This window comes from Equus przewalskii, chromosome X (genome assembly GCF_037783145.1).
Source record: "Equus przewalskii isolate Varuska chromosome X, EquPr2, whole genome shotgun sequence".
In the NCBI taxonomy this organism is placed as follows: Eukaryota; Metazoa; Chordata; class Mammalia; order Perissodactyla; family Equidae; genus Equus; species Equus przewalskii.
The window spans coordinates 109,590,750-109,613,800 of NC_091863.1; the positions used below are offsets into that span (position 1 = coordinate 109,590,750).

General features: G+C 43.0%; 1 protein-coding gene and 1 long non-coding RNA gene across 3 annotated transcripts; both read left to right on the forward strand.

The window, feature by feature from the left end:
* Nucleotides 1-312: 312 nt before the first annotated feature.
* On the forward strand, nt 313-21,962 carry CD40LG (CD40 ligand). Of its 2 annotated transcripts, XM_008508393.2 has the most exons (6): nt 313-566; nt 9,799-9,849; nt 11,738-11,869; nt 15,951-16,008; nt 17,945-18,007; nt 20,760-21,962. In XM_008508393.2, exons 1-6 carry the CDS (start codon nt 558-560, stop codon nt 21,134-21,136), a joined length of 690 nt encoding a protein of 229 aa, XP_008506615.1. In that variant the 5' UTR covers nt 313-557; the 3' UTR covers nt 21,137-21,962. The 2 variants fall into 2 exon arrangements, with proteins under 2 accessions (XP_008506615.1, XP_008506614.1); XM_008508392.2 differs by lacking the exon at nt 313-566 and having other exon boundaries at nt 9,562-9,849.
* Nucleotides 2,699-3,908, forward strand: LOC139081145 (uncharacterized). The gene is made up of 3 exons (XR_011536203.1): nt 2,699-2,834; nt 3,570-3,610; nt 3,772-3,908. It is a non-coding gene; the product is annotated as an uncharacterized lncRNA (long non-coding RNA).
* Nucleotides 21,963-23,051: the final 1,089 nt, after the last annotated feature.

Here is a 23,051-nt window from a genome sequence, read left to right on the forward strand (position 1 = left end):
AGCTAATTTCTAACTACCACTCAGAGACACTCTGAGGTCACTCTCGACTTATTTTTACACAGGTGAAACTATGGGAACCTTCTATTTTTGCCATGTGATTTGCACTAACGGTGTATCACAGGAGTCCTTCTAAGCCAGTAAATATGTCTGCACCAAAATGTATTTAACTAGTAATCCTAGCTCTTCCACTCTCCACCCCACTTTGGTCCCTGACATCTTACTATTTAATTGAATCTCTCCACCTCCTTTTGCAACCCCTACCCTGCCAGAAAAAAAATGCTTCCTGTCCCTGGCATTTCCTTAATCATATGCAGACATGGCTGGATGTTCTTTGCTAGGCTGCTGAGTCAGAAGCCTGGACGGGCCAGCTTCAGTCTTAATGAACTGGCTCAGGAAGGAAGTGCTAACAGAGATGGGTGCACTGTGCAGTCAGTAGTGGGAGCTGATGCCGGCTAGAAGAACTGAGCCTTGTGAGAGGCAGTCTGATTCCTTGGAAAGAGCATTGGCTGGAAGTCTGGAGGCCTGGGCTAGTCTCTGCTCTGCCACTAACTTGCTGCATGACCCTGGTAAGTCATCCCCTTTCTCTGAGCCTCAGTTTCCGCATTTATGAAACCATGGGGCTGGCCCCAGGAGAATTGTGGGAGAACTAGAGTTCTCCTGAGCCAGGTCCCCCCCTAAGAAGACAGTCTCTTGTGAGGATACCTAGGGGGTGATTTAGGAGAAGAAGCGCTCATTTCAGAAACAGCCTCAAGGGATTGTCAGGGGCAGACCCCGGGAGGGATCAGAGAGGACTGCTGGAACCTGGGGTCAGAACTGAAGAGGGCAGCTTGGAGAACAGCAGTTGGAAGTTGGAGAGAGACACAGAGAGAGAGGAGAGACAGGAGAGAACCCTGAACAAGTCCAGAAGAAGGATTAGGGTAGGGGTAAATTAGAGGGGCCCAGGGAAAGGCTGTGTGGAGGGATTTGGGCATAGGAGCTAGGGCTCAGCCTACTAGAGTCCTAGAGCTCTGGGGAGATGCAGAAGGCAGGTTGATACTGGAGCAAGGGAGGTAAAAAATGGGCTTGAACCACAGAGACAAATCTTACATGTTGAATCAGGCTGATTTCTGAAGGAAAACGGGAGCCAAAAATGTACCCACTTGTAAACCACTTGACCCCTGAGACCCTTCACCATGGAACAAAGAGGATTTTATACCGTAGAGTCCATTCTGTGCTCCACCTTAAAGGCCCATTGGAAGAAGCTGGGGTGCCGTGCAGGGCAAGGCTTTGGTCCCAAGCATGCAGCCTTAAGAGGAGAAAGAGCCTTTGGTCTCCAGCTCTGGGTCCTCACACATGCTTTTCTCTGTACGTGGAATGCGTTTTTCCCTCACCCAGCAAACAATCCCCTCAAGGTTCTGATGTTGCCTCTTGCAGGCACCTTCCAGTGCACTGTGGTCAACTCTTTGCTTTTTTTATCTCTTTAACTAGCAGTCCTTTCTTTTTCATTTTGGTTCCACAGACCTATCAGAGAGCCTAGTGCTTGCTAAGTGCTGGGCAAAGATTTGCTGAGGAGATATTGACTACTTGATGTTAGGCACAAGGGCCCTCATGCAGTGCTGCCTTAGGAAACATCAATGGGAGAACCTTTGGGAATTACACAGAAAGATGTCATGGGGCTTGTGTCTTTTTGCTAGACACACAGCAGTAGGTGTTAAAATCACACAAGGGCTGCAGCAGCACCCAAGAGTCCAGTTATGACTAGAAATTTCTTCTAAAATTTCCTTCAAAGCAGGCTGCTCCTGCTGTGTTTAGTTGGGGGGGGGGGGGTGTGGTGGAATCAGGACAGAATCCTGCCTCCAGGACACAACTCTGGGGTCTTTTACCTTAGAGCCAGATAAAGAGGAATCACTCACTCATTCTCCCTCAGATACTAAGCCACTGACTGCCTCAAGGACAACCCTCTCTCCCTTGCCCTCTTTGCAGGCTTTGCCAGAAGGGCAGAGAGACACTGATGAACATTCACCCTGTCAGGTACAGAGCAGAGAGCCTTCCATAATTTTCCCATCTAATCCTCAGGACAAACCTATGAGCAGGAACTATTACTATCCCTGCTTTATAGACAAAGCAACCGAGGACAAAGTGGTTAAATATTTGCCTAAGATCCTACAACAAGTAGAGTCGACCAGAATGTCTGCTACCAAATCCCGGCTATTTCCATCACCCTAATCTGCCTCTTGGAAGGATTGTTACACGTAAAAGTTATTGCTTAGATTAATGGCATTAGTATTTTGAAGCAATTAAAAAAATTATGTTCTGTGTTTATGGAAGATGTTGGCACCAAAGAGGACATATGGATGGCAAACGAGCACATGCAAAGATGTTCAACATCATTAGCCATCAGGGAAATGCAAATCAAAACCACAATGAGATAGTACTACAGATCTATTAGAATGGCTAAGATAAATAATACTGATGATACCAAGTGCTAACAAGGATAAGGAACAACTGGAACTCTCAGTAAAAACTAATCTTTGGTAATAGAAGGCAGAATAGTGATTACCTTTGTGAGAAGTGGAGGTGCTTGGAAGGACATAATGGGGGCGTTTCAGAGATACCAGTAAAGTTCTACAATCTGGGTGATGATTACAATGGATGTGTTTACTTTATGAAAATTCATTAAGTTTATGATTTGTGTGCTTTTCTGTAGGTAAAGGTTTACTTCAATTAAAAGTTTATCAAGGGACCAGCCCAGTGGTGCAGCGGTTAAGTGCGCACGTTCCGCTTCTCAGCGGCCCAGGGTTTGACAGTTCGGATCCTGGGTGCGGACATGGCACCGCTTGGCATGCCATGCTGTGGTAGGTGTCCCACGTATAAAATAGAGGAAGATGGGCATGGATGTTAGCTCAGGGCCAGTCTTCCTCAGCAAAAAGAGGAGGATTGGCAGTAGTTAGCTCAGGGCTAATCTTCCTTAAAAAAAAGTTTATCAAAAAATAAAATGTTACAGAAGTAAAATATGCTCACTGTAAAAATAATGCAAAGAGTAAAGACTGTATAGATCAAAAAGTAAAACTTGCCTCCCGCCACACCCCAGTTCTACTTCCCAGTGGTAGTAACCACTGTTGCCTGTGTTTCTTGTCTAAGCACATAAACAAATATAGCTTTTTTTTCTGACACAAATGGGGAGTGAGGTCATGGTGCCCAGAAGTCAGAAATGAAGATGGGCTTTTGCTGAGAAAATTCACCTTGGGGACCTGGGATGAAGGTAGGCAGCTAAATAGGGATTAAGGATCCTGATCACACTATCAAAACTAATACCTGAAACCAGGCCAACACTCCAAACACCCCTGTCCCCAACCAAATTCGTCTATGCTGGATATAATTATCCCCAACCCCCTCCTACCTTACTCCTCCTAAGCCTTTGGAGTGTCAGAGTAAATATAGCCAACAAGAAGACTGTGGCAGAATGAAAGAGGGTGGAAGATTCTGGACTAGAAAAGCCAAAGACAGTAGATGGACAGTGAATGTTGGGATTTGTCAGTGGAGCACCAGAAGTCAGGATACAAAGTTATGACAAGTATCTCTTCTTCTAGGAGCCTTCCTTGATCTTCTTTCTATCTCACCCCCTGGCTGGGTAGGTACTTCTCCTTAATGATCCCACAGAATTTTGTGTTCACCTCTACTGTGGCACTTTTCACATTGTTTTCTAGTTGTCTGCTCATTTATTGGTTGGCTTCTTTAGACTGGGAGCTCCTGAAAAGGTAGGGGCTATCATCTTTATCTTTGTATCCCCAGCATCCAGCTCAGCCCTGGCCCACCATAGGCACTCAGTGAATGTTGATTTGAGCAAAAGACACGATTGAAAGAAATGTCTCCTGAAATTGCTTCTTACAAATCTAGCCAACAAGTGCAGCATCCTAGATGGAGGCACCAGAGATGACATCATCTCTGGCTTTCTGCTGCAGACCCACATGGAGAATCCCACATGGTGCAACCAAAATCCTCAAGGCCAGATAGGTCTTTTCATTGGAAGCCCTAAAATGCAATGCCTGGCTTTGAAGAGGGTGTATGACACAAATGATTTACTATGCATTGATCTGACTAATGGAAAATAAACAATAACTTTTAAATTATCATCCTTTGAGTGTGATGTGTTTAGGTCACATGTGATGTGATTGGTCAATGTTAAAAAATATATGTGATTTTTAGCCTTCCAGATCCCACGGTAATGTCTGAAAAGAAACTTTTAAAATTGAATAAGTATAGGGTTATTTGTTGCAGCATTGTTTGATACCATATGACTGGAAACAACCTAAATGTTCATCAATAGGCAACTAGTTAAATAAATTATAGTATTTCATTCATACAATGGAATACTATGCGTTTGTAACAAAAAAAGAATAAAGAAGTACTTTGCTGACATGGAATAACCTCCAAGATATATTGTTAAAGGAAAAAACAAAGATGCAGAATAGCGTCTTTTATACTACTGTGTGTAAAAAAGGGTGAGAGAGAATATCTATGTATTTGCTTGAATACACATAAAGCATCTCTGGAAGATACATAAGAAACTGATGACACTGGATAACAATGGACAACTGGGTGGAAGAGGTGAAAGGAAGACTACATTGTACACTCTTTTGTATCACTTACATTTTTCACCACGCGAATGTATTACTTAGTCAAAAATAAATGTAAAAAAGAACAAAACCACAACAACCATGAGAAACAAGGAAAGGTGACATCAATCTGAAATAAGTTTTGAGGGACACCAGGAAGCAAGAAAGTCAATGAATTTGGACTAACAGAGAAATCTGAATTCAAGAATTCAGAGGTCAGAGTGGGTTTTTCCAAGGGGACACCAATCTCAGAGTTGACAAATGCAAAGAGCAGGGGTAGGCTGAGAGGCATTCATTATGGTAACTCATCAAAGAGCTGCAACGGCAACAGCTGGGAAAAGTGGACCTTTTTCTCCCTCTCTCCCTTCCCCCAGGGACTCTTTGTCAACAACAATATTTGACCTTTGCCCTCAGGCTAAAGTTGCCTGGGGAGGACTCTACAGAGGGTGCAGGGACTTCCACAACAGATAGAAAAAAGAAAACAAAAGGAAAACCAGCATCAGTCAAAAGTGAAACCCTCTAAAGGGCTCCACCCCCAAAGAAAAGCCCTCCTTACTACGTTATCAGTTGTGGGGGTCCCTGGTCTTCCTGCCTCTCCACCCACATAACCTAAAGGGAAGCCTTCCTGTTGACAGGCCCTACCCACTTAAACAGAACCCACAGTCAGCCCTCCCATTCAAGAGACAGCTTTGTGGGGGAAACAGATCAATGCAATTTCAGAGGAAATCCATGCCATCTCTCCATAAAAGCTCACATAGTTTTTTACTCACAAATATGACCAGATAACTAAGGGTCGTCAGACATTTGAGGAAAACTAACCATATGAAACAGAAGGACCAAAATAAACAAATGGAACTGACCCCAGAGGAAAGAGAAAGAATTAAAGGAATGGAAGAAAACTTAAAACAAATATATTCCAATTTGTATCACCAGGGAGGCTAGCCAGTGCTATTCTTCCAGGTTAAAATGTTTTGCAACTTCCTTTTCTATCCTCTTTGAAAAACATTTAGTAATTTGACAAAGATTTACTAATTCCTTACAGTGTGTCAAGAAGCAAGGATTCTGAGGTATTTTTTTTAATTGTCTCTTTCCTCCAGGAGCTAATGGTAGGGAAATCAGACAAGTGAATTATGAAGTATCGTGGCAAATGCTATGATAGATTAAACACAGAAAAGGGCACCTTGTCAGCTAGGAGGGGATATTTCACAGAGGGACTGTCTCTTCAACACTAATAGACAACAGAGGAGGGAGTCAGCATGGGCACAGAGAACAGGTAGCTTGAAAAAGCATAGCACATTTAGGGAAATAAAACCAGCTTGATACGGTTGATGCTCAAGGTTGAGCATGCGTGAGTTGTGAGAGATGAAGACAGAAAGATGGGCAGGGGTCAGATCATGTGCTGTGCTGAGAATCGAGACACCGTTCTGTAGGCTAGGGTTTTCCAGACATGTTCAGGGAAAAGAGTCCTTGTGAGGCCCTTTGTAGAACAAACAAAATGCTGATATATTTAACTCTTTCGTAGGTACTGGAAACAATTTTCCTAGCAGAAACTATGACTGTGTTCTAGGTTATCAATATAAATCACAACCACAAGCACACTCACACCAAAAACAAGCTGTTGAAGTACAATCCATTGTTTTTTGAGTTTTTCCCTTGATAGTTATTTGCTGCAGATGGATCACTAGCTAGAAGACAAGCAATAGTAGAAGAGGGCCACAGGGATTCAAGAAAATCTGGTGCAAGAAAAGCTGAAAAATGAAACAATTCAATCCCTTAACTTAATTCTTTCTGTGAACGAAGAAAAAGATGGTCGATCTTTGACTTTGGCTGCACGCACTTTCATGTCCTCCATAGATCTACAGACTTCTTGGAAACTAAGTTTAAGAATCAGTTCTGGATGCATTAGGCTGCTGAAGATTTCTAAAAGGGACCCAACACCAGGGCAAGGCCACTCCTTGTTGGGGGAGACACAGGCATGAAAGGTCCTGACACAAAGGACATATGATAACAGAACCAGAGATCAGAAAGTAGAGCTAAAGTTTGGAAGCTGGAAAGGTAGCCAATTGTTGCATCAAGCTAGAGGACCAGGCAGAAGAAGGATGGAAGAAAGTGGAGGCTTCAAGGATTGAAGTACAAGCGGGCTATTCTGGAGTTAATCCCATTGATGTTGAACATGCCAGGGCACTCTATCCATCTGCTTGCCTGGATCTGGTGCAGAGTCTTGGGAGGCTCAAAGCAGATTAGATAATATGGTCAGTTATAAGATTTAGAATTAACATAGTGCTGGTAGTATGGAGGATGGATAGGGTGAGGCAGGAAGAGAAGCAAGGAGATAAATTAGGAGGGTATAATTCAGTAATCCAGGAGAGAGAGGATGTGGGTTTAGGCTAGAATGTTGGCAGGGGAGATGGAGAAAAGTGGTGGCAATTGAGAAGGTTTGGGGATGAAGAAGCCACGGGGATTGATGAGAAATCTGGGGCAAGAGAGAAGGAGGAATCATGGATGACTCTCAGGTCTCTGAATTAGACAGGTGGGGTACCATTCACTGAGATAGAGAGAACAGGTCTGGATTGGAAATGGAGTGGGGAGAAGAGTTAAATTTGGGGCATGCCAAATGTGAGGTGGCTTTGGGATATCCAAGTGGAGATATTCAGAGGTAGCTGTCCTTGCAAATCTGAAGTTCAGGGCTTCAGTCACAGAGTCGGGATTTATCACAATGAAGGTGATAGTAAAAACCATAAAAGCGGATGGGAATCACCCAAGGAAACCACGGAGAAGGAGAAGAGGGGAGGGGAGTGGTGGAGAGGGGAACAGGGGAGAGGAGGGGAGAGGAGAATGAGGACAGGGAATACCAAAGTTTTAAGGGTTACAAAGAGAAAAGGGAATCACATGAAGAAGTATTCTGAGAGGTAAGATACGAGAGGTTTCAGAAGCATGATAACAGAATAACAGGTCAGAATAATAGAAAGGTCGCTAAAAATGAACTCTAGAAAGTAGTCAGCTTGGGGCTGGCCCAGTGGCATAGTGGTTAAGTTTGTGTGTTCTGCTTCAGCAGCCCAAGGTTTGCAGGTTCAGATCCTGGGCGCGGACCTATACTCACCAAGCCACGCTGTGGTGGCATACCACATACAAAATAGAAGAAGATCGGCACGGATGTTAGCTCAGCAGCAAACTTCCTCAAAGAAAAAGAGGAGGATTGGCAATAGATGTTAGCTCAGGGCCAATATTCCTCACCAAAAAAAACTGTCAGCCAAAACTATTGAGCTAATAATGGTGAGAGTAGTTTCAGGGGAATATTGTGGGCAGAATTCAGACTTCGGGAAGCTGGAGATCCAGAAGTGGAGGCAGGAAGATTGGATAACAACTCTTTCTTGAAGTTGGTCGCGTAAACAAATCCTGACACTGTGGTCCCTTAAGTGTCCTTTCCCTGGGGGGCTCAGCTGAGCTGATCTTCGCAGGGTCCTTGCAGCTCTGGCATTCTGTAATTGTATGAAACTGGCCTTGGAGAAGTCCTTATGCCCCTTTTGGCTCTCGTGATAATTTTCCTTCAGTGGAACTAAGGTTACTTGTCTAAGAACCGAAGCCTCTAACTTGACTGATCAAAGTTTATCACGTGCATTGAAGCCACCTACTTGGCAGATGTAGTGAAAAGCTACACAGATCTGGGCCCAGGACAGGATGCTGGGGCGTGGGAGGGGAAGAGAGCAGGTGCTAACTATACAGATAGCATGCCTATCGGAGCAGTTTCTTACGTTTCCTATTTGTCTCTCAAAACAATTTTATAGGAATCACCAAAGCAATCTTATCTCATCACGGTTTCTAGACCAGGTTGGGATGTGGGGTAGGGATTTCCACAGCTGCTTATATGTCGAAGGCAATCTGATAAGACGACACAAAAGCCATTCAGAAATGCATAATCCTACGCACTTAATGATTCAATTTGTTGTCAAAACTCCGAGTGTTTTTGAGGTCATTATTGTTCCTTTGGTTTTTACTAGCATGTAAGGAGTTGGTGATTATTTGGAAAACTCGTATCTTAGGCCAAACAAATTCCAAACAATTCAGGATAAGAGTTGTTTGTCTATTGTTTAACATGTTTCAAAGATCTTTCGTGCACATCTTTATTTGATCTTCACAACAACCTATAGGATAGGCAAGGCAGAGGTAACTGCCCACTTTGGATATGAGGAAATTGAGGTCTAGAGCAGTAAAGTGATCTGCCCGATGTCCATAGCAATTTATTGGTAGGGCAAGAACTAGAATTCTGGTGTCTTAATCGCAGCCTATTTTCTCTATTCTGAGCCATTACATCAGCTTCAGCAATTATCTGATGGAGTGGAATAGTGTAGACAGGCAACTTGGCTAAGTCAAACTAGTATTCCTACTTTAACCTCAATCCCAGAGTCTTGGCCTGATTTCCCTCAAGACCCTACTCCTCTTGGCCTTTGAGAAATTTATTTTTCTTGAATTATCTTTCCAGCTAAATTTTATTTAGTAGTTGTCAGCACTCCTTTTTGCTTTGTGCCACATAGACTTGACTTGAAAAGCTGCCGGGATTTCGTGGGGTTTAAAGATTAAAGAAGTCTTGAGAAGCAGTTAGTGGCACACCACTCATAAAACCAATCCAAACTTTTGTTGACATGTGTTTCTTTCCCCATATACCAACTTCCCGCTTTATAGTAGTAAGATTGAAATTGAAATAAGTCTGTTGCTGGTGGATTAATTTGTCACTTTCTTTGAAACTGGTGAACCCCAAAAGTTAGACAGCAATAGGAAAATACTGCCATAGTCTGTTAAGAAGTCTATGACATTTCAAGGCAAGAATGAATGTATGGAAGAAGAAGCTTGTTTCTTCTTTACTAACAAAAGGGAAAGCCTGGAAGTGAATGATATGGGTATAATTTTAAAAAAAAAAAAAAACCTTTACGTAACTTTTTTGCTGGGAGAGGAGACTACGAAGCACATTTTCCAGGAAGTGTGGGCTGCGACGATTGTGCGCTCTTAACTAATCCTGAGTAAGGTGGCCACTTTGACAGTCTTCTCATGCTGCCTCTGCCACCTTCTCGGGTAGAAGACATCATTTCAACTCTAACGCAGCATGATCGAAACGTACAGCCAACCTTCTCCTCGATCTGTGGCCACTGGACCACCCGTCAGTATGAAAATTTTTATGTATTTGCTTACTGTTTTTCTTATCACCCAGATGATTGTGTCAGCACTTTTTGCTGTGTATCTTCACAGAAGATTGGACAAGGTAAGATGAACCATGAGCCTTTATTAAGTAAATGTGGGGTCCTTGTTGATTTGTGATTTGGTTGGTTTTAGTTCTACCCAAATGATGGACAATGGTAGGAATCCAAATACGCAAATGGTCCTGTGACATAATGTTTGTTGTCTACTGTGATCTCCTATTCTTGTCTCTGGTCAAGAGCTTGGGCTCTGCAGTCAGACTGCCTGGGTTCAGATCTTGCCTCTGCCCCCTACTAGCTCTGTGATCCTGGGCAAGTTATTTTATATTTGTATGCCTCAGTTTCCACATCTGAGAAAAGGGGCTAATAATGGTACCCACCTCATAGATTAAATGAGTTTAGCCTTGTAATGAGCTTAGAACAGAGCCTGGCACAAGTAAGCACTATGTAGGCATTAGCTATAGTTATTTGCTAAAGTTTTGCTTAAAAAGTAAACTATTTTTTCTGATGGAGACAATTCTTTCTTCTAAATTTCCAACTAGAAAAGGAGAGCATCAATTTGATATGAAATTTCATAGTCCTTCAGATTAGCATAGACATGGATAAGTCCCAGAATTTGTAGTCTTTTAGTAAAAGTAGCATTCTCTGTGTAGCTCTTCAAACACTGATTGTAGTTGCAAGCTGCTCGGTTTCCCTCTGAGATGTTTTCCATTCTTGAACAGTTGGACTTACAGGAACGAAAAAGTAGAGTAACTTAGTAGGTTGTTCTGTATTCTTAGGAAAAAATAGCCATTAGAATTTACCCTGTTTTGACGTGTTTATCCACTCCCACGGAGTGGCATTACTGGCTATGTTGACAAAGTATTGATCATAGATGAAAGGAGAAATTTGATCAATTATCTGGCTGTTCCTACAAGTCTGGATGTGGGAATCGTGGATGTACAGCATCTGGAGACTGCGTTTTCTCAGGGATGTCTGTGTGTCTTCTCTTGGGATGCCAACCTAGAATTAAGGCCATGAGGTTTTCTATCAGGATGAGGTGGGGCAGTGATGGTTGAGGCAATTCACTGGGATACTCAAATTTTAGGTTTCACTGCTGAGAAAAGAGGGGGATTCTGGGTCTGGTTGTTTGTTTGCGTTTGGCCTGGTGGGCTCTGCCAATCAAATGCCTGGACATAAGCCTAGCCTCTAAAGGTGAAATAATGACCTGGGCCGACTCAAATTTACCGTAGCATTTAGATGCGCTCTTAATGACAATCAAAGCCGCCGGTTAACTAGATCTTGTTTTGAATCTAAAATTTAATCTTAAGACAAGAAACTGGCACAGAATTAGTTGATTATACAAGTGAATTTCATACAGTTAATTATTTTAAGACATTGGAAAATAAAACATCTCGTCAACTTTGGAAATGAAAGATGATTTCTTTAAAAATGCAAATGTTTTCTACAAATACTAAAGTTGAAAAGACAGAGACGTAATTAGAACTCGAGTTAATTGACACACATTGCAAATTAACTTCTTTTTATAAAGCACTGCATCAAAAACACTAAAATCAAGTGGGCAGTTTAGCTCAGCAGAAAACGATTTTATAGACTGTGTTTATAATGACCAGACATTAGGGGAGCAATGGGAAATATGACAATTACGGGATGTTGCTGCTATGATACATTGAAAAGAAGGGTCACTTTGTGGTGAAATTTTATTAGAGTAGCTGTGATTTCTACCTAGAATTTCAGATAATACGACATTTTAATTGTTGGCCTTTGTAGATTTTTTTTTTACCTGCAAATACTAAATAGCAGTAATCCAGCATAATAACTTTTTGTGCCCCCTTTATACACCCAAAGTCCTCCGCCTGTTGTTGATGCCATGGAAGTGGGTGTAGAGGCAGACATCCCTAGATGCATTCCTTCAGAGTTACATTTCTCATGTCCCTCTTATTTCATAAATAGATAGAAGATGAAAGGAATCTTCATGAAGATTTTGTGTTCATGAAAACGATACAGAGATGCAACAAAGGAGAGGGGCCTTTATCATTACTGAACTGTGAGGAAATTAGAAGCCAGTTCGAAGGCTTCGTCAAGGTAAGGAACTCAGTTGTTGGTAAAAGTGTCATTGAAAAGTTTTACTATGTCTTCTAGGTCGGGGAAATGAAATCTGACAATGTGAAAGTTTAACATTTGCGCTATCTATCTACACGTGTATAGGTACATATATACATATATGGGTACGCGCATTTTTAAAAAAAGCAAAAATGAAGTCAAAATCCTATGTTAAAAGGGAAAAGAAAGTTGGAAGCGTGCACATTCGTAGGAATGTTCTTGAGAAGAACAAAAAAGGCCCTCTCTGGGGAAAATGCACACTCTCATGGGTATATTCACACACACATGTGAGCTCATACATGCAGTTGCCTCTGGGCAAAATTATGAATTACATCAAGTTTGCTTCTTGCATTTTCTTATCTTTCCATCCAAACCTTGATGGCTTCTCACTGTGGACCCATAGTCTGGTCCCCATCTCCCAGGGAAGCACTAACCTCTGGTCGCTGCAGTGTTGGCAGGCCACAGGTTGAGATACTGCCTTTACTGGGAGTAGTAGGGACTTTGGAGACTGAGACACTCTAACATATGAAGAAATGCTTCTCTGATTATAGAATCTCAGGTGCCATGAAAGGGAGATCTTGTCCCTTTATTGTGAAGAGAGCTACCAGGAATGGGTGATGGATCTTCTCAGTGCCGCTCAAACCAGACCCCATGTAATACCACTTGCTCATGAAGCCAGGCAACTCTGGGGCCCATCAAGACCTGAGGCAGAGAGCGTTTGAAGCCTTCCAGCCCAACAGGCTGATACCCTGCATGAAGTCACTGCAGTGACTATGGCCTATAATGGGTACCTAAAACAAGAAATTCTAGAACGTTTACTGAGGATGTGCCTACAACATTAATTCCATCATCATAGGCAAGGGGTCTAGGGGCTCTTTCTCCTGAAGCAGAACGTCAAGAAGTCTTTCGGCCTGTTTCCCTCTCAGAACACTGAGTCAAACACCCTTGGCCCTCAGCTCATTTGGGGTCATGAATAGGAGGCAGCACTCCACATTAAGGGCTGCCCTGTGCCAGGCGGGTGGGTATCTGGCTAAACCACCAGGAATTAGTTCTCACATATAGGTGATGTGTAATTTAACCCAGGAGTGAAGGGCTTAAGATCTTATTTCTGAGCTTATTCTTGTCCTCCTATACCATCCCCAGTGTGTAATTTAATCCGGTAGTGAAGACTCCAAGAGCTTATTCCTGAGTCCCCTACAGACATCAGAATGCAGCTCAGATCTCTGTTGGCTTTTATGTTCTTTACACTAATCTAGGTTTTAGATGAAGACTCCTAATTCCTTATTTGCAAGGCTTGGAAATGATTTGAGTTTCTCCGGTTCTTTGAGGATTCTTGCCAGTATTACAGGGTATTGGGAGGTGTCGCCAATTTAAATGTGAATAAAGCGACTTTCAGAACGAAGGCTAATAATCCAAATAGAATATTTAATGTGCTTGGCTGTGTGACCTTGGGCAAATGACTTCACCTCACTGGGCCTCAGTTTTCTCATCTGTAAACTGAGAGGGCTGAGATTATCTATAAGGGCACTACCGGCTCCAACATTCTGTAATTAAGTGATCAGCCCTCAATTCTCTCAGTGCTAGTGAGAGCGGCTACTGCTTTGTTCCTCCGTCTCTCTTTCTTACTGAGAGTTTTACAGTTGAACTGCCAATTCCTCATGGCTTTATTTCAGGTTGGATATGTAAAGCTTTCCAAATCAGCTACCCAGGATAGAAGCAAGGGAAACAGTTGGTTTGGCCTCTCTGCTTATGCTTGCAAGAAAAAGTGACAGCTCCAAAAACTCATATTCTAAAAAGGCAGACCTTCTCTGGCATGTCAACCAGGGCTCTTTACATGCAACAGAGGAGGTCACTTGCCTCTTATTGCAGCAGGGGTGGAATCCTAGTCAATGTCATCTGTACATGTGATATGCACAAAGATTAGACACAAAGTCCTCCAGCTACCTAATCCTCCCCCAATGACTGACCCCTTTTCCAATACTCATTCACCCAAACTTCTCATTCTAAAACAATATTTTGGATTTGTTTAACCCAACAGGCCAACTACAGAATGACCCCAAATTGGATTTGTGTATTCTTAGCTAATGTTAGCAGGCTTTCTTTCTGGGTCATAGTCCGACTGGTCCAGAGCAACCTAACGTTTGAGTTTTGGGGCTCTGAATCATAGGACTTGAAGGGGTCTTAGAAATCATCAGATCCAACTGTCAACCCAGAACTTCAGGCTTCTCTTCACCGCCCTTACCAACTGGTTGCCCAATCTCTGTTTGAACACCTCTAGTGACAAGGAACTTATCTCCTGAAGCAGATAGTACCAAGAAGTCACTTTAGGGGGAAGATGGGATTCAGGGCTTATGTTAGTGTAAGTGGAGGCAGCATTTTGAATAGTGTAATTTCACATTAAAAGTTACTACCCACCCTCTGCTAGAATGATCAGTTCCATGACTGTCTGCCCACCAATGCCTGAGATATCTTTGATAGGGTCAAAGCACTTCCTTTTTAAGTTAAAGATCAACTTGTCCGTACCTGCCACATAGAGTTCCCACCAAGAGTGAAACAACTAATCTCAGATTTTCTGAAAGTCAACTTTAAAAAGTCTTTCAGTTGAGGTGGGGAGTGAGGCAAGAAAAAAAAAGAGGTTCTGGGGAGTGTGGCTGGGGGAAAGTTCACGGAAAAGCAAGGCTGGGTGCATAAAAGACAAACTTTGCTGACTTCACGTTTTCATCTTTGCCAAGCCCTGACACCAATGCAACCACTCAGCCTCAAAGTATCTCAACCTCGATCATCACACTCCATTTTTTCAAAAGACACTAAATACTCATTTGTTTACTTGTTATCTCACAAACATTTTCCTGTTGCTGCACTTTCACAGTGCCACACTTCAGCTCAAGTGGAAAGTTGAAGAAGCTCTGTGGCCCATGTGAGCCACAGAGCCTGTTCCGAGGTGCACGCTCCCCTTTTGGCTCTGTGACTTATACCTTCACATTTGGCAACTGAGCTGAGCCTACAACAAGACACTCAATAGTAACAACACTAATTCCTTCTATGGGGGGAACAAAAAGGAAAGACCCTGGAGAAAATTGATTTCAGTAATGGGAAGGCACATAGGACTTTGACTATCAGAAGATATGAAAATAATACTGTCTTTCTCCCTTGTGTTCAGAATACAGAGGGATGGTGCCAGTTGAGGCTGGCCTATGAATGTGATCTCACAGTTTCTACTCTTGGCTTTAGCCTCAGACTCCTTGGGTGACCTTGTGCCAGCCAGTGAAGCCCTCCAGGCCTTTTATTCAGTATCTTTAACACGGCAGCCTTAGCTTTTATCAACATCCAGCTGTGCTGACGGCAGTGCCTGTTAGCTTCCTTAAGTACGTCTAGACTTTCTTCAGTTGCTGGGTGAGAAGAAACCCCTTAAGAAGTGTTGCATTTGCCTTTGAACATCAGCAGCATTGGACGATTACCTGTTTCCTATATGCTGGTTATGCTAAATAAATACAGGCCACACAAGGCAACCAGCAACAAGACTCTCCTCAGCCCATTGAAAGGGACAACAAAATAAAAAATGTCCGAAGGTCTATTCATAGTCTGAGATTTCTCCCTGAGGTCAAACCTGCTGTTACCATTTCCTAAGAGATTTTCAGGCCAATTTTATTCTAATAGACATGCCATGGTTTATGTTTAATAATATTCTGTATACCAGTTCCCAGGGTAGAATCCTCTCTCCGTTGGGCATTATTGGTCAATACCCGTCAAAGCCAGAGAGGTTGGGGTCATAGGAAGGCTCAGAATCACAGCCTCTGGTCTGAAGAGAGGACCGGAATGGAAATAATAAGGCCCACATTCTGCTTCCAGGTTCACCCCTGGGCTTTCTGGGCTGTCAGCTCACCTGTCAGGGGCATGGGCTCCCAATCAGTATGATGGAATTAATGACAGGATCTAAGTCCATAGGATAATCCTTACCAGAAACAGACACCAGAGTAATGACAGATGCCAAATGAATGATACCTCTAAAACCCTGCAGCAGAGTTCCTGTCAAAATGACCTTTTGCAATGACTCTTATTTTAGGATATAATGCTAAATGAAGAAGTGAAGAAGAAAGGAGAAAACTTTGAAATGCAAAAAGGTAGGTTGCTATTTACCAATTTCTATGAATGCTTAAAAACTAAAAGGAAGCTGTAGGCTGATTATATTGAACAACCCAGTGTTGAATCTGGGAACTCTTAGCCCTAGAAATAAAACAGGAACACAATTGCCAAAATCAACACCTTCTCTGGTGCCTGTGATTTGGAAAGGCTTTGGATGTATATATTTATGAGGAAGGCTGTGTTCCTTTAATGCTGACAATACCAAGTATGAAGAAATCCTATTATTTTCAATACCTTAATCAAAGCAACCATACAGCCTAGTGTCACCAGTAGAGGCTAAGATGACAAGAAAGTCATCACTCGGCCGCAGTGACACTCATTGCTCAATGATAACAGTTTTTCATGGGGAACCATGGCCAGTAGAGCCTCTAGGATCAAGGAGTGATTCAGTGTGACAACGTTCTAGTCTTTGCTCTGTTTTTGATGTCAGAGTTTCTTGAACATATCAGAGTTGGAAGGGAACTTGATGGTTTTCAAATCCAGCACCATCCTCAGATCATGAATCTTCTTCACAACAGTTCTGAGCATCTGGCCTGTCATCAAACATGCCTAGGCACCTTCTATCTCATAAAGCAGCCCAGTCCATCTTTGAATGGCTCTAATAATTATAGTAAGGTTACTATACTACTCAAGAGAAGTCTTTTCTCCTCTGGAGTTGAAATTTGTTCCTGTAATCTCCACTCACCATACCCAGTTCTGCTCTTTGGGGCCATACTAAACAAAGTACACGTTGTCTTCTACACAGCAGCTGTCCAGTTGACAACAGCAGTCATGGCCCCTGAGCCTTTTCTTCTTCAGGCTAAAACTCCCCACTGTCTTCCGCTGTTCCTCCTATGACTCTTTCCAGGCCCTTCCCTCTCCTAGTTACCTCCTTCTTTGGACACAGTAACTTTCCCTGTTCCTCTTAGAATGTGGCACCCCAAACTGAATGCAATAATGCCTGGAGTGACCTGAGCAGCTGAGTATGGGAAAGATGGAATGTTAGTAGATGAGTGTTGTTAGAAAAACTATTATATCACAAAGTCAGTGAAAGTGATGCTATGACTTGTGTAAATTTAATGCACACAAAGAAATACATATATACATACAGATATGCATTCAGAGATACAGATAGCGTTTTCTGAGGCAAAGAAGTGTACTTAGAGCTTACTTTAACTATTGGTCCAGATGCAAAGGGTCATCTGATTTCTACAAAGCTTTTATCTTCAGAATGACTGTAAGATACGTTGAATGGGGCCATGTTGTCTGTTAATTATAGTGAAATTTGAGGAAATAGTTCATGTGGATGCTGCCTAGTAGTCTTCAGGAAAATGATAAACTTAACAAAACTGGTAATTTAGGTCATGCAACTTGACTTTATAGGGCGACTACAAAGTGTCCAGTACCAGGCTTATTACTGGAAAAAAAGAAATTTCCACACCATCTCTTCTCTTAGGAGATCAGCATCTAATTAAGTAGCAAGCCTTTTACATGAGAAACAACTAGAGATAGATATAATAGTTTGGCCAGTTGCTTGACCATATCAGACACCATAAGCATCTTACTAGCTAAGTGTGCATACATGATCTTGGGGCCCACTAAGATTCCCAACAGGTGGGAGTTGTTCCTAAAAGGAAGATTCAAAATATGTTTAATGAAGAGCAGTATTTTTAGCCTGTTTCAATCTACGGAAAGTGGAGACAAGTACTGAACAACTATTAGAAGAATGGGATCAGCAGAAATAGCCAATTCGATTGTTGAGATTTAGAAATCAACTTTTCCCTCTGTGAGAGGGATTTCAGACCGCTTTATCCTTCTTTTTACGTAACCTATTTAAGCAAAGTCTCTGTTACACAGCTATAGAACTAGACCATACAGTTCTGTGGCAGTTTTGTATTACTTTGGCCTGATAGTTTGCTTTTGGTTTCATTTCAGGCGATCAGGAGCCTCAAATTGCGGCACATGTCATAAGTGAGGCCAGCAGTAAAACAGCATCTGGTAAGTCCAAAAGCATCTGAGCATCAACCACGCAAGGGGGAAGGCTGGCATGCTAAAGCAATGTAGCTTAATGATTAGGTTCCTCTCTTCTTCTGGGGCCCAATTTACAAACCTACCCGTACACCTCTCATACGCTCTCCTTTGCCTTCAAAGTGAGCTCAAATGCAGAGATGGGACTTAGAGAGACAAAAGGAGGTGGGAAGCAATCCCAATGTTCTCATTATGTTCTTCCTCAATGGCTGATTCTAAATGATGAATTACTGGGTGGAGGGACCATTATTCTGATAACATAGAAGAGATGGCAGGTAGTGACCTCTTGACTGGGAGCATCCCTCATCCTAACCCCTCTTCACTGTGTGTAAATGGGCCCCAGGGGGTATTTCTTGCCATCTGTCAATCCCTGTATGATTAACCCCAGCCTCACCGGGGCCAATCTCAGGGAAATTAAAGGTAAAATCATTCTGCAAAGATCAATAGGTGCCAGGATGTTAGATTTTCCAATGAAGTAACAGCAGATGACATACTGTACTCTTTTCAACTCTGAGCGATTTTATTTCCATATACGTTCTGCCATCATTCTAGCCCTTAGATCTTTTTTCCCAAATCTGTACCTTGTGATTGCTGGCGCTGGAGAATGTGTCGCATCTGATAAATGGATGGAAACATGTATGCTAGCATAAAATCCCCCATCTACATAAATGCAGTCTGAGAGCATCAGAGCAGTCTTTGAAACATTTAGCACAGTGCTCCAGAATAGAGTTCTAAACAGTGTGTGTGTGTGAGAGAGAGAGAGAGAGAGAGAGAGATAGACAGAGACAGACAGAGACACAGAGAGAAAGAGGAGAGGAGACACCCCCTCATCTCCAGGTGGCTTGGGCTTCTCAGCGGGTGTAACACATACGTGGTTATCATGGATCATGGTACAGTGGTAAGAGCACCGGATAGGAAGTTTCTGAACACTGAGTTTCAAGAACCATCACTATGACTTGCTGGGTGACCTTGGGCAAGTCCCTTTACCTATGCAGCAATTTCCTGCCTCACTGACTTCACAGGGCGACTCTGAGCACCAAATTAGCTAATGTGGAAGAAAGTTATACTGTCAAGTGCTATACAAATGTAAGGCGTCATTACTGAGCTAACTTCATTTTAGTTTAGATATCAGAAAAGCGACATAAAGCCTTTCATTAATACCAGTTATTTCCCAATATCTAATATTTCTGCCAAGTACCTCTTTCTCAGAAAATATGCTTATGGGAGAACATCACAACTACATTGGCATGTCCAGGGTGGCCATCTACATGACATCGTCTCATCCAGATTGGATGACAGCAGCAGAGACACCTCGTGGAAGAATAGCTTCCCACTAATCTTTGTCCACCTGTATATAAATCTCTGTTCTTAGTGATATTTCATGGTGCTCAGATTCTGCCAAAGGCTCATGATTGATATTGGTCCTAGCATATTTTACAGTCTGCATCCCAGTAGGTTCTCAGGGGATCAGGTGGGAAGAGAGTAACATTCTTCCCCCACCCCAGTCCCAAACCTCATTCCTACCTGGTCATGCTGCTGCAAACTTGACCTACATCCCACAGCAAGGATGAAAATTGGCAAGGACTTACAAAAATAAACTTCATGGACTAAAAGATAAGGACCCTGCCCTTGTTTTCTCAATCGGATGGTCCAAAAGTGAAAACACCATAAAGTATCATTTCTGGAGTGGTCTGGAGGGCCAAGAAATGTCAGGCATTTCAAGATGACTTCCCACTACAAAAGGATGAGTTTTAACAGGTTAGATCTTAAACTCTGATAGGCCTAAGACCACCAAACAGATATTAAAAAAAAAAAGTTCAAGGAAGCAAACGAATCAATACTTTCACTTCTCCCCCAACCCCCACCCACCCCCGGCAGTCTAGCTCTCTGTGGGAGCTGAGATTTGAAATCGGGTGCACATACTACTTTGAACCCACTCAACATCTCAGCAGAGAAAATGGCACACTGTTGGTGGGTACTCGGGTTTAGCCACAAGAATACAGGCACTTTCAAGTTGGTGGCGCCCACTACAATGGGAGATCAAAACGCACAGTGAAATGACAGGTTTATTTTCATACTTCCTTGCCTAATTTTAGTCCTTACTGTGGGAGGCAGGTTGAATTTGCAACAGTATGATCAGGTAGCAAGAAATGGGGTCTTTCTTTTTCTCTGTGCTGAGGCTCAGCTAGTGGACTAGGAACTCTCTGACTTTGTAAAATTCAAGGAAAGCAAGATATCGATGTTAATATTAGCAAGGATTTTGTCTGAATATTCTGGCATGCATAATTTATGATGTGGAATTTTGAAATTATTCACACTTTCTTAGGTTCAAGGGCAAGTGGACTTTGAACTCTAAAGAGAGAAGGAAACTTACTGTGTTCTGTTACTTTATTTAATCTTTATAACACGTCTCTGAAATATGCTGTAACATAGCCCCGTGTTACAGACGAGGAAGTGAAGCTCGGGGAGATTAAGTGACTTCCCCAAGCTTGAAAAAGCTTGGATTAGAACCCAGCTCCATCTGACTGTAAAGGCTATGCTGCTTCGTCAATCATAACTCCTCCACGGACTCTGAGGGCTGGAAGGGTCCTTAAGAATCCCTGACGCCCAAAACTTCCGTTTGTATATGAAGCCAGTATCCAACATTAAACTTTATTTCCCATTAGAATGTGAACCATGCTATGCTTCACCTCACCATGAATTTTTCCCCTCTCCATTACAGTTCTACAGTGGGCCCAAAAAGGATACTACACCATAAGCAACAACTTGGTAACCCTCGAAAATGGGAAACAGCTGGCCGTTAAAAGACAAGGACTCTATTATATCTATGCCCAAGTCACCTTCTGTTCCAATCGGGAAGCTTCGGGTCAAGCTCCATTTATAGCCAGCCTCTGCCTGAGGTCCGTGAGTGGATCTGAGAGAATCTTACTTAGAGCGGCAAATACCCACAGTTCCTCCAAACCTTGCGGGCAGCAATCCATTCACTTGGGAGGAGTATTTGAATTGCAACCAGGTGCTTCGGTGTTTGTCAACGTGACTGATCCAAGCCAAGTGAGCCATGGGACCGGCTTCACATCTTTTGGTTTACTCAAACTCTGAACAGTGTAACCTCGCAGGCTGCGGCTGAGCTGATGCTGGCAGTCTTCATAATACAGCAGAGCAGTTAAGACCACCCCCTGTTGAACTGCCTATTTATAACCCTAGGATCCTCCTCACGGAGAACTATTTATTATATACCCCAAGGCACATAGGGCTGCAAAAAGTGAATCACGGGGCGGGTGAAACCCAAACAGGCCCTGTTCCATAAGAGCTTAGATTCTGAGGCAGCAACCCCACTGATGCAGACATCCCGAGAGTCCTATGGAAAGACAGGCCATTATGCACAGATTGAATGCTGAGTAAACAGCAGATAATTAGCCAAGTTCAGTTTCGTTTCTTTGCATACAGTGTCTTTCAGTGGATAATGTATTTGATTTATCAGTGAAGATGCGGAAGGGAAACAGGGAGCCTCAGCTCACATTCAGTTATGGTTGATTCTGGGTCCCTGTGGCCCCGATGGAGGGGGCAGGCTCTAGAAAGTCTAATGCAGTGGAGAACAGGAAAACCCTGCCCCCACCAACCACCCTGACACTCATTCTCTCTCTCTTTCTCATAAACACACACACACACACACACACACACACACACACACACAGGAGTCAAGCTGTTGCTAATCAGTTATCTTATTTCAACCCCATCCCTATCTCCACCACTGTAGATGGGAGAGGGGAGACGAGAGCAGCTCTGAGCCTGCCCCCTCCTCCTCCTGAAATGACTGTATTTAAAGGAAATCTATTGTATCTACCTGCAGTCTCCATTGTTTCCAGAATGAACTTGTGATTATCTTGTTATTTATTTTTTGAATAATAAAGATCCCTTAACGTTATTGTTGTTATTTAGCACCTAGAGCCCAAGGCCAGGTTGGGGGAGGAGGAGTCATTTGGAGGGAATTTTCCCAACTTTTGTGATGTTTTCATAAACTTGGTTCTCCAGCTTTTTGTACCACAAAATATCTTGGCAACAGCACACTCCCTGAAAGTCTGCGATAGCTGTTGATGGATGACATGGAAGCTTATTCAGTGAAAAGCAATCTGGGTCTTTATTTCCAGCTTGTTCTGGAAAGGTTGCAGGGAATTGAAAAGAGACTGGTTTTTTCTCGATTAATCACAGCTAAGTGAAGCTAGAGGGAAGGCCTTAAATGAGAAGCAGTCGCTTATCTTTTTAATAGCTGTCTAGGTGGTTCCACCTTAGCAACAGGAAAGGGAGCTGCGACAAACCGAGAGGAAGTATTGGCCCCTTGGTCTTCTACTGAAGCCAGTGGAGCGGTTCCTTGTCACCTCCAATTGAGGGCTTTTACACGTAAGAAACCCAGAGTGGCTTCTTCATCTTTACTGGTAGAGTGCATTGTTTAAGACACACTATACGTTCAAGCAGAAAAATATGACTAGAAATAGAAGTAAGAAATAAGAGTGGGAATAAGAGGGGAGTGAGGAGAGGCAGGGTCAGCTCCTGGCCACTGCCCCTGCTCCTCAGGCCTGTGCACAGCACAGTCCCTTCTTGGTTGAGTGATTTTGAAGGACTTGGAGCGTGAATTTCTAACACAAGGTTGAAATCATGCTAGGCAAACTAGCTTGGCTGTGCAGTTTCTCCAACGAGAGAATTTTGGCAGGGGTGACATTTGTTGATTTAGGGATTCCCTTAGGGATATGTCCACAATGCTATCTTGTCCTCCGGAGCGAAGATCCTTCTGCAGTGTAGCCCTCTGCGTGGGAGACTTGAAGGAAGTGGGGTGCGGCGTGGCAGCGAGGAGACATTGGTCATGATCTTCTCACAGGTATGGGTCTCCCTTAGGAAGGCTGGGACCCCAGGTCTAGCTGAGGGGAGGGCTTGGACCAGTCCAGAGAGAAGAAGACAACACACAGGCCATGACTCTCTCTCCCTCATGGTAACTGAGTGCCCACTCTGTAGCACACCC

What these genes read in the sequence shown, in the direction of transcription:
- CD40LG (XM_008508392.2), top strand. Translation starts at nt 9,694, where the DNA reads ATGATCGAAACGTACAGCCAACCTTCTCCTCGATCTGTGGCCACTGGA. An exon ending in AGTTCGAAGGCTTCGTCAAG is followed by an intron (nt 11,870 to 15,950) that starts GTAAGGAACTCA and finishes CTCTTATTTTAG; the next exon opens with GATATAATGCTAAATGAAGA. An exon ending in AAACTTTGAAATGCAAAAAG is followed by an intron (nt 16,009 to 17,944) that starts GTAGGTTGCTAT and finishes GTTTCATTTCAG; the next exon opens with GCGATCAGGAGCCTCAAATT.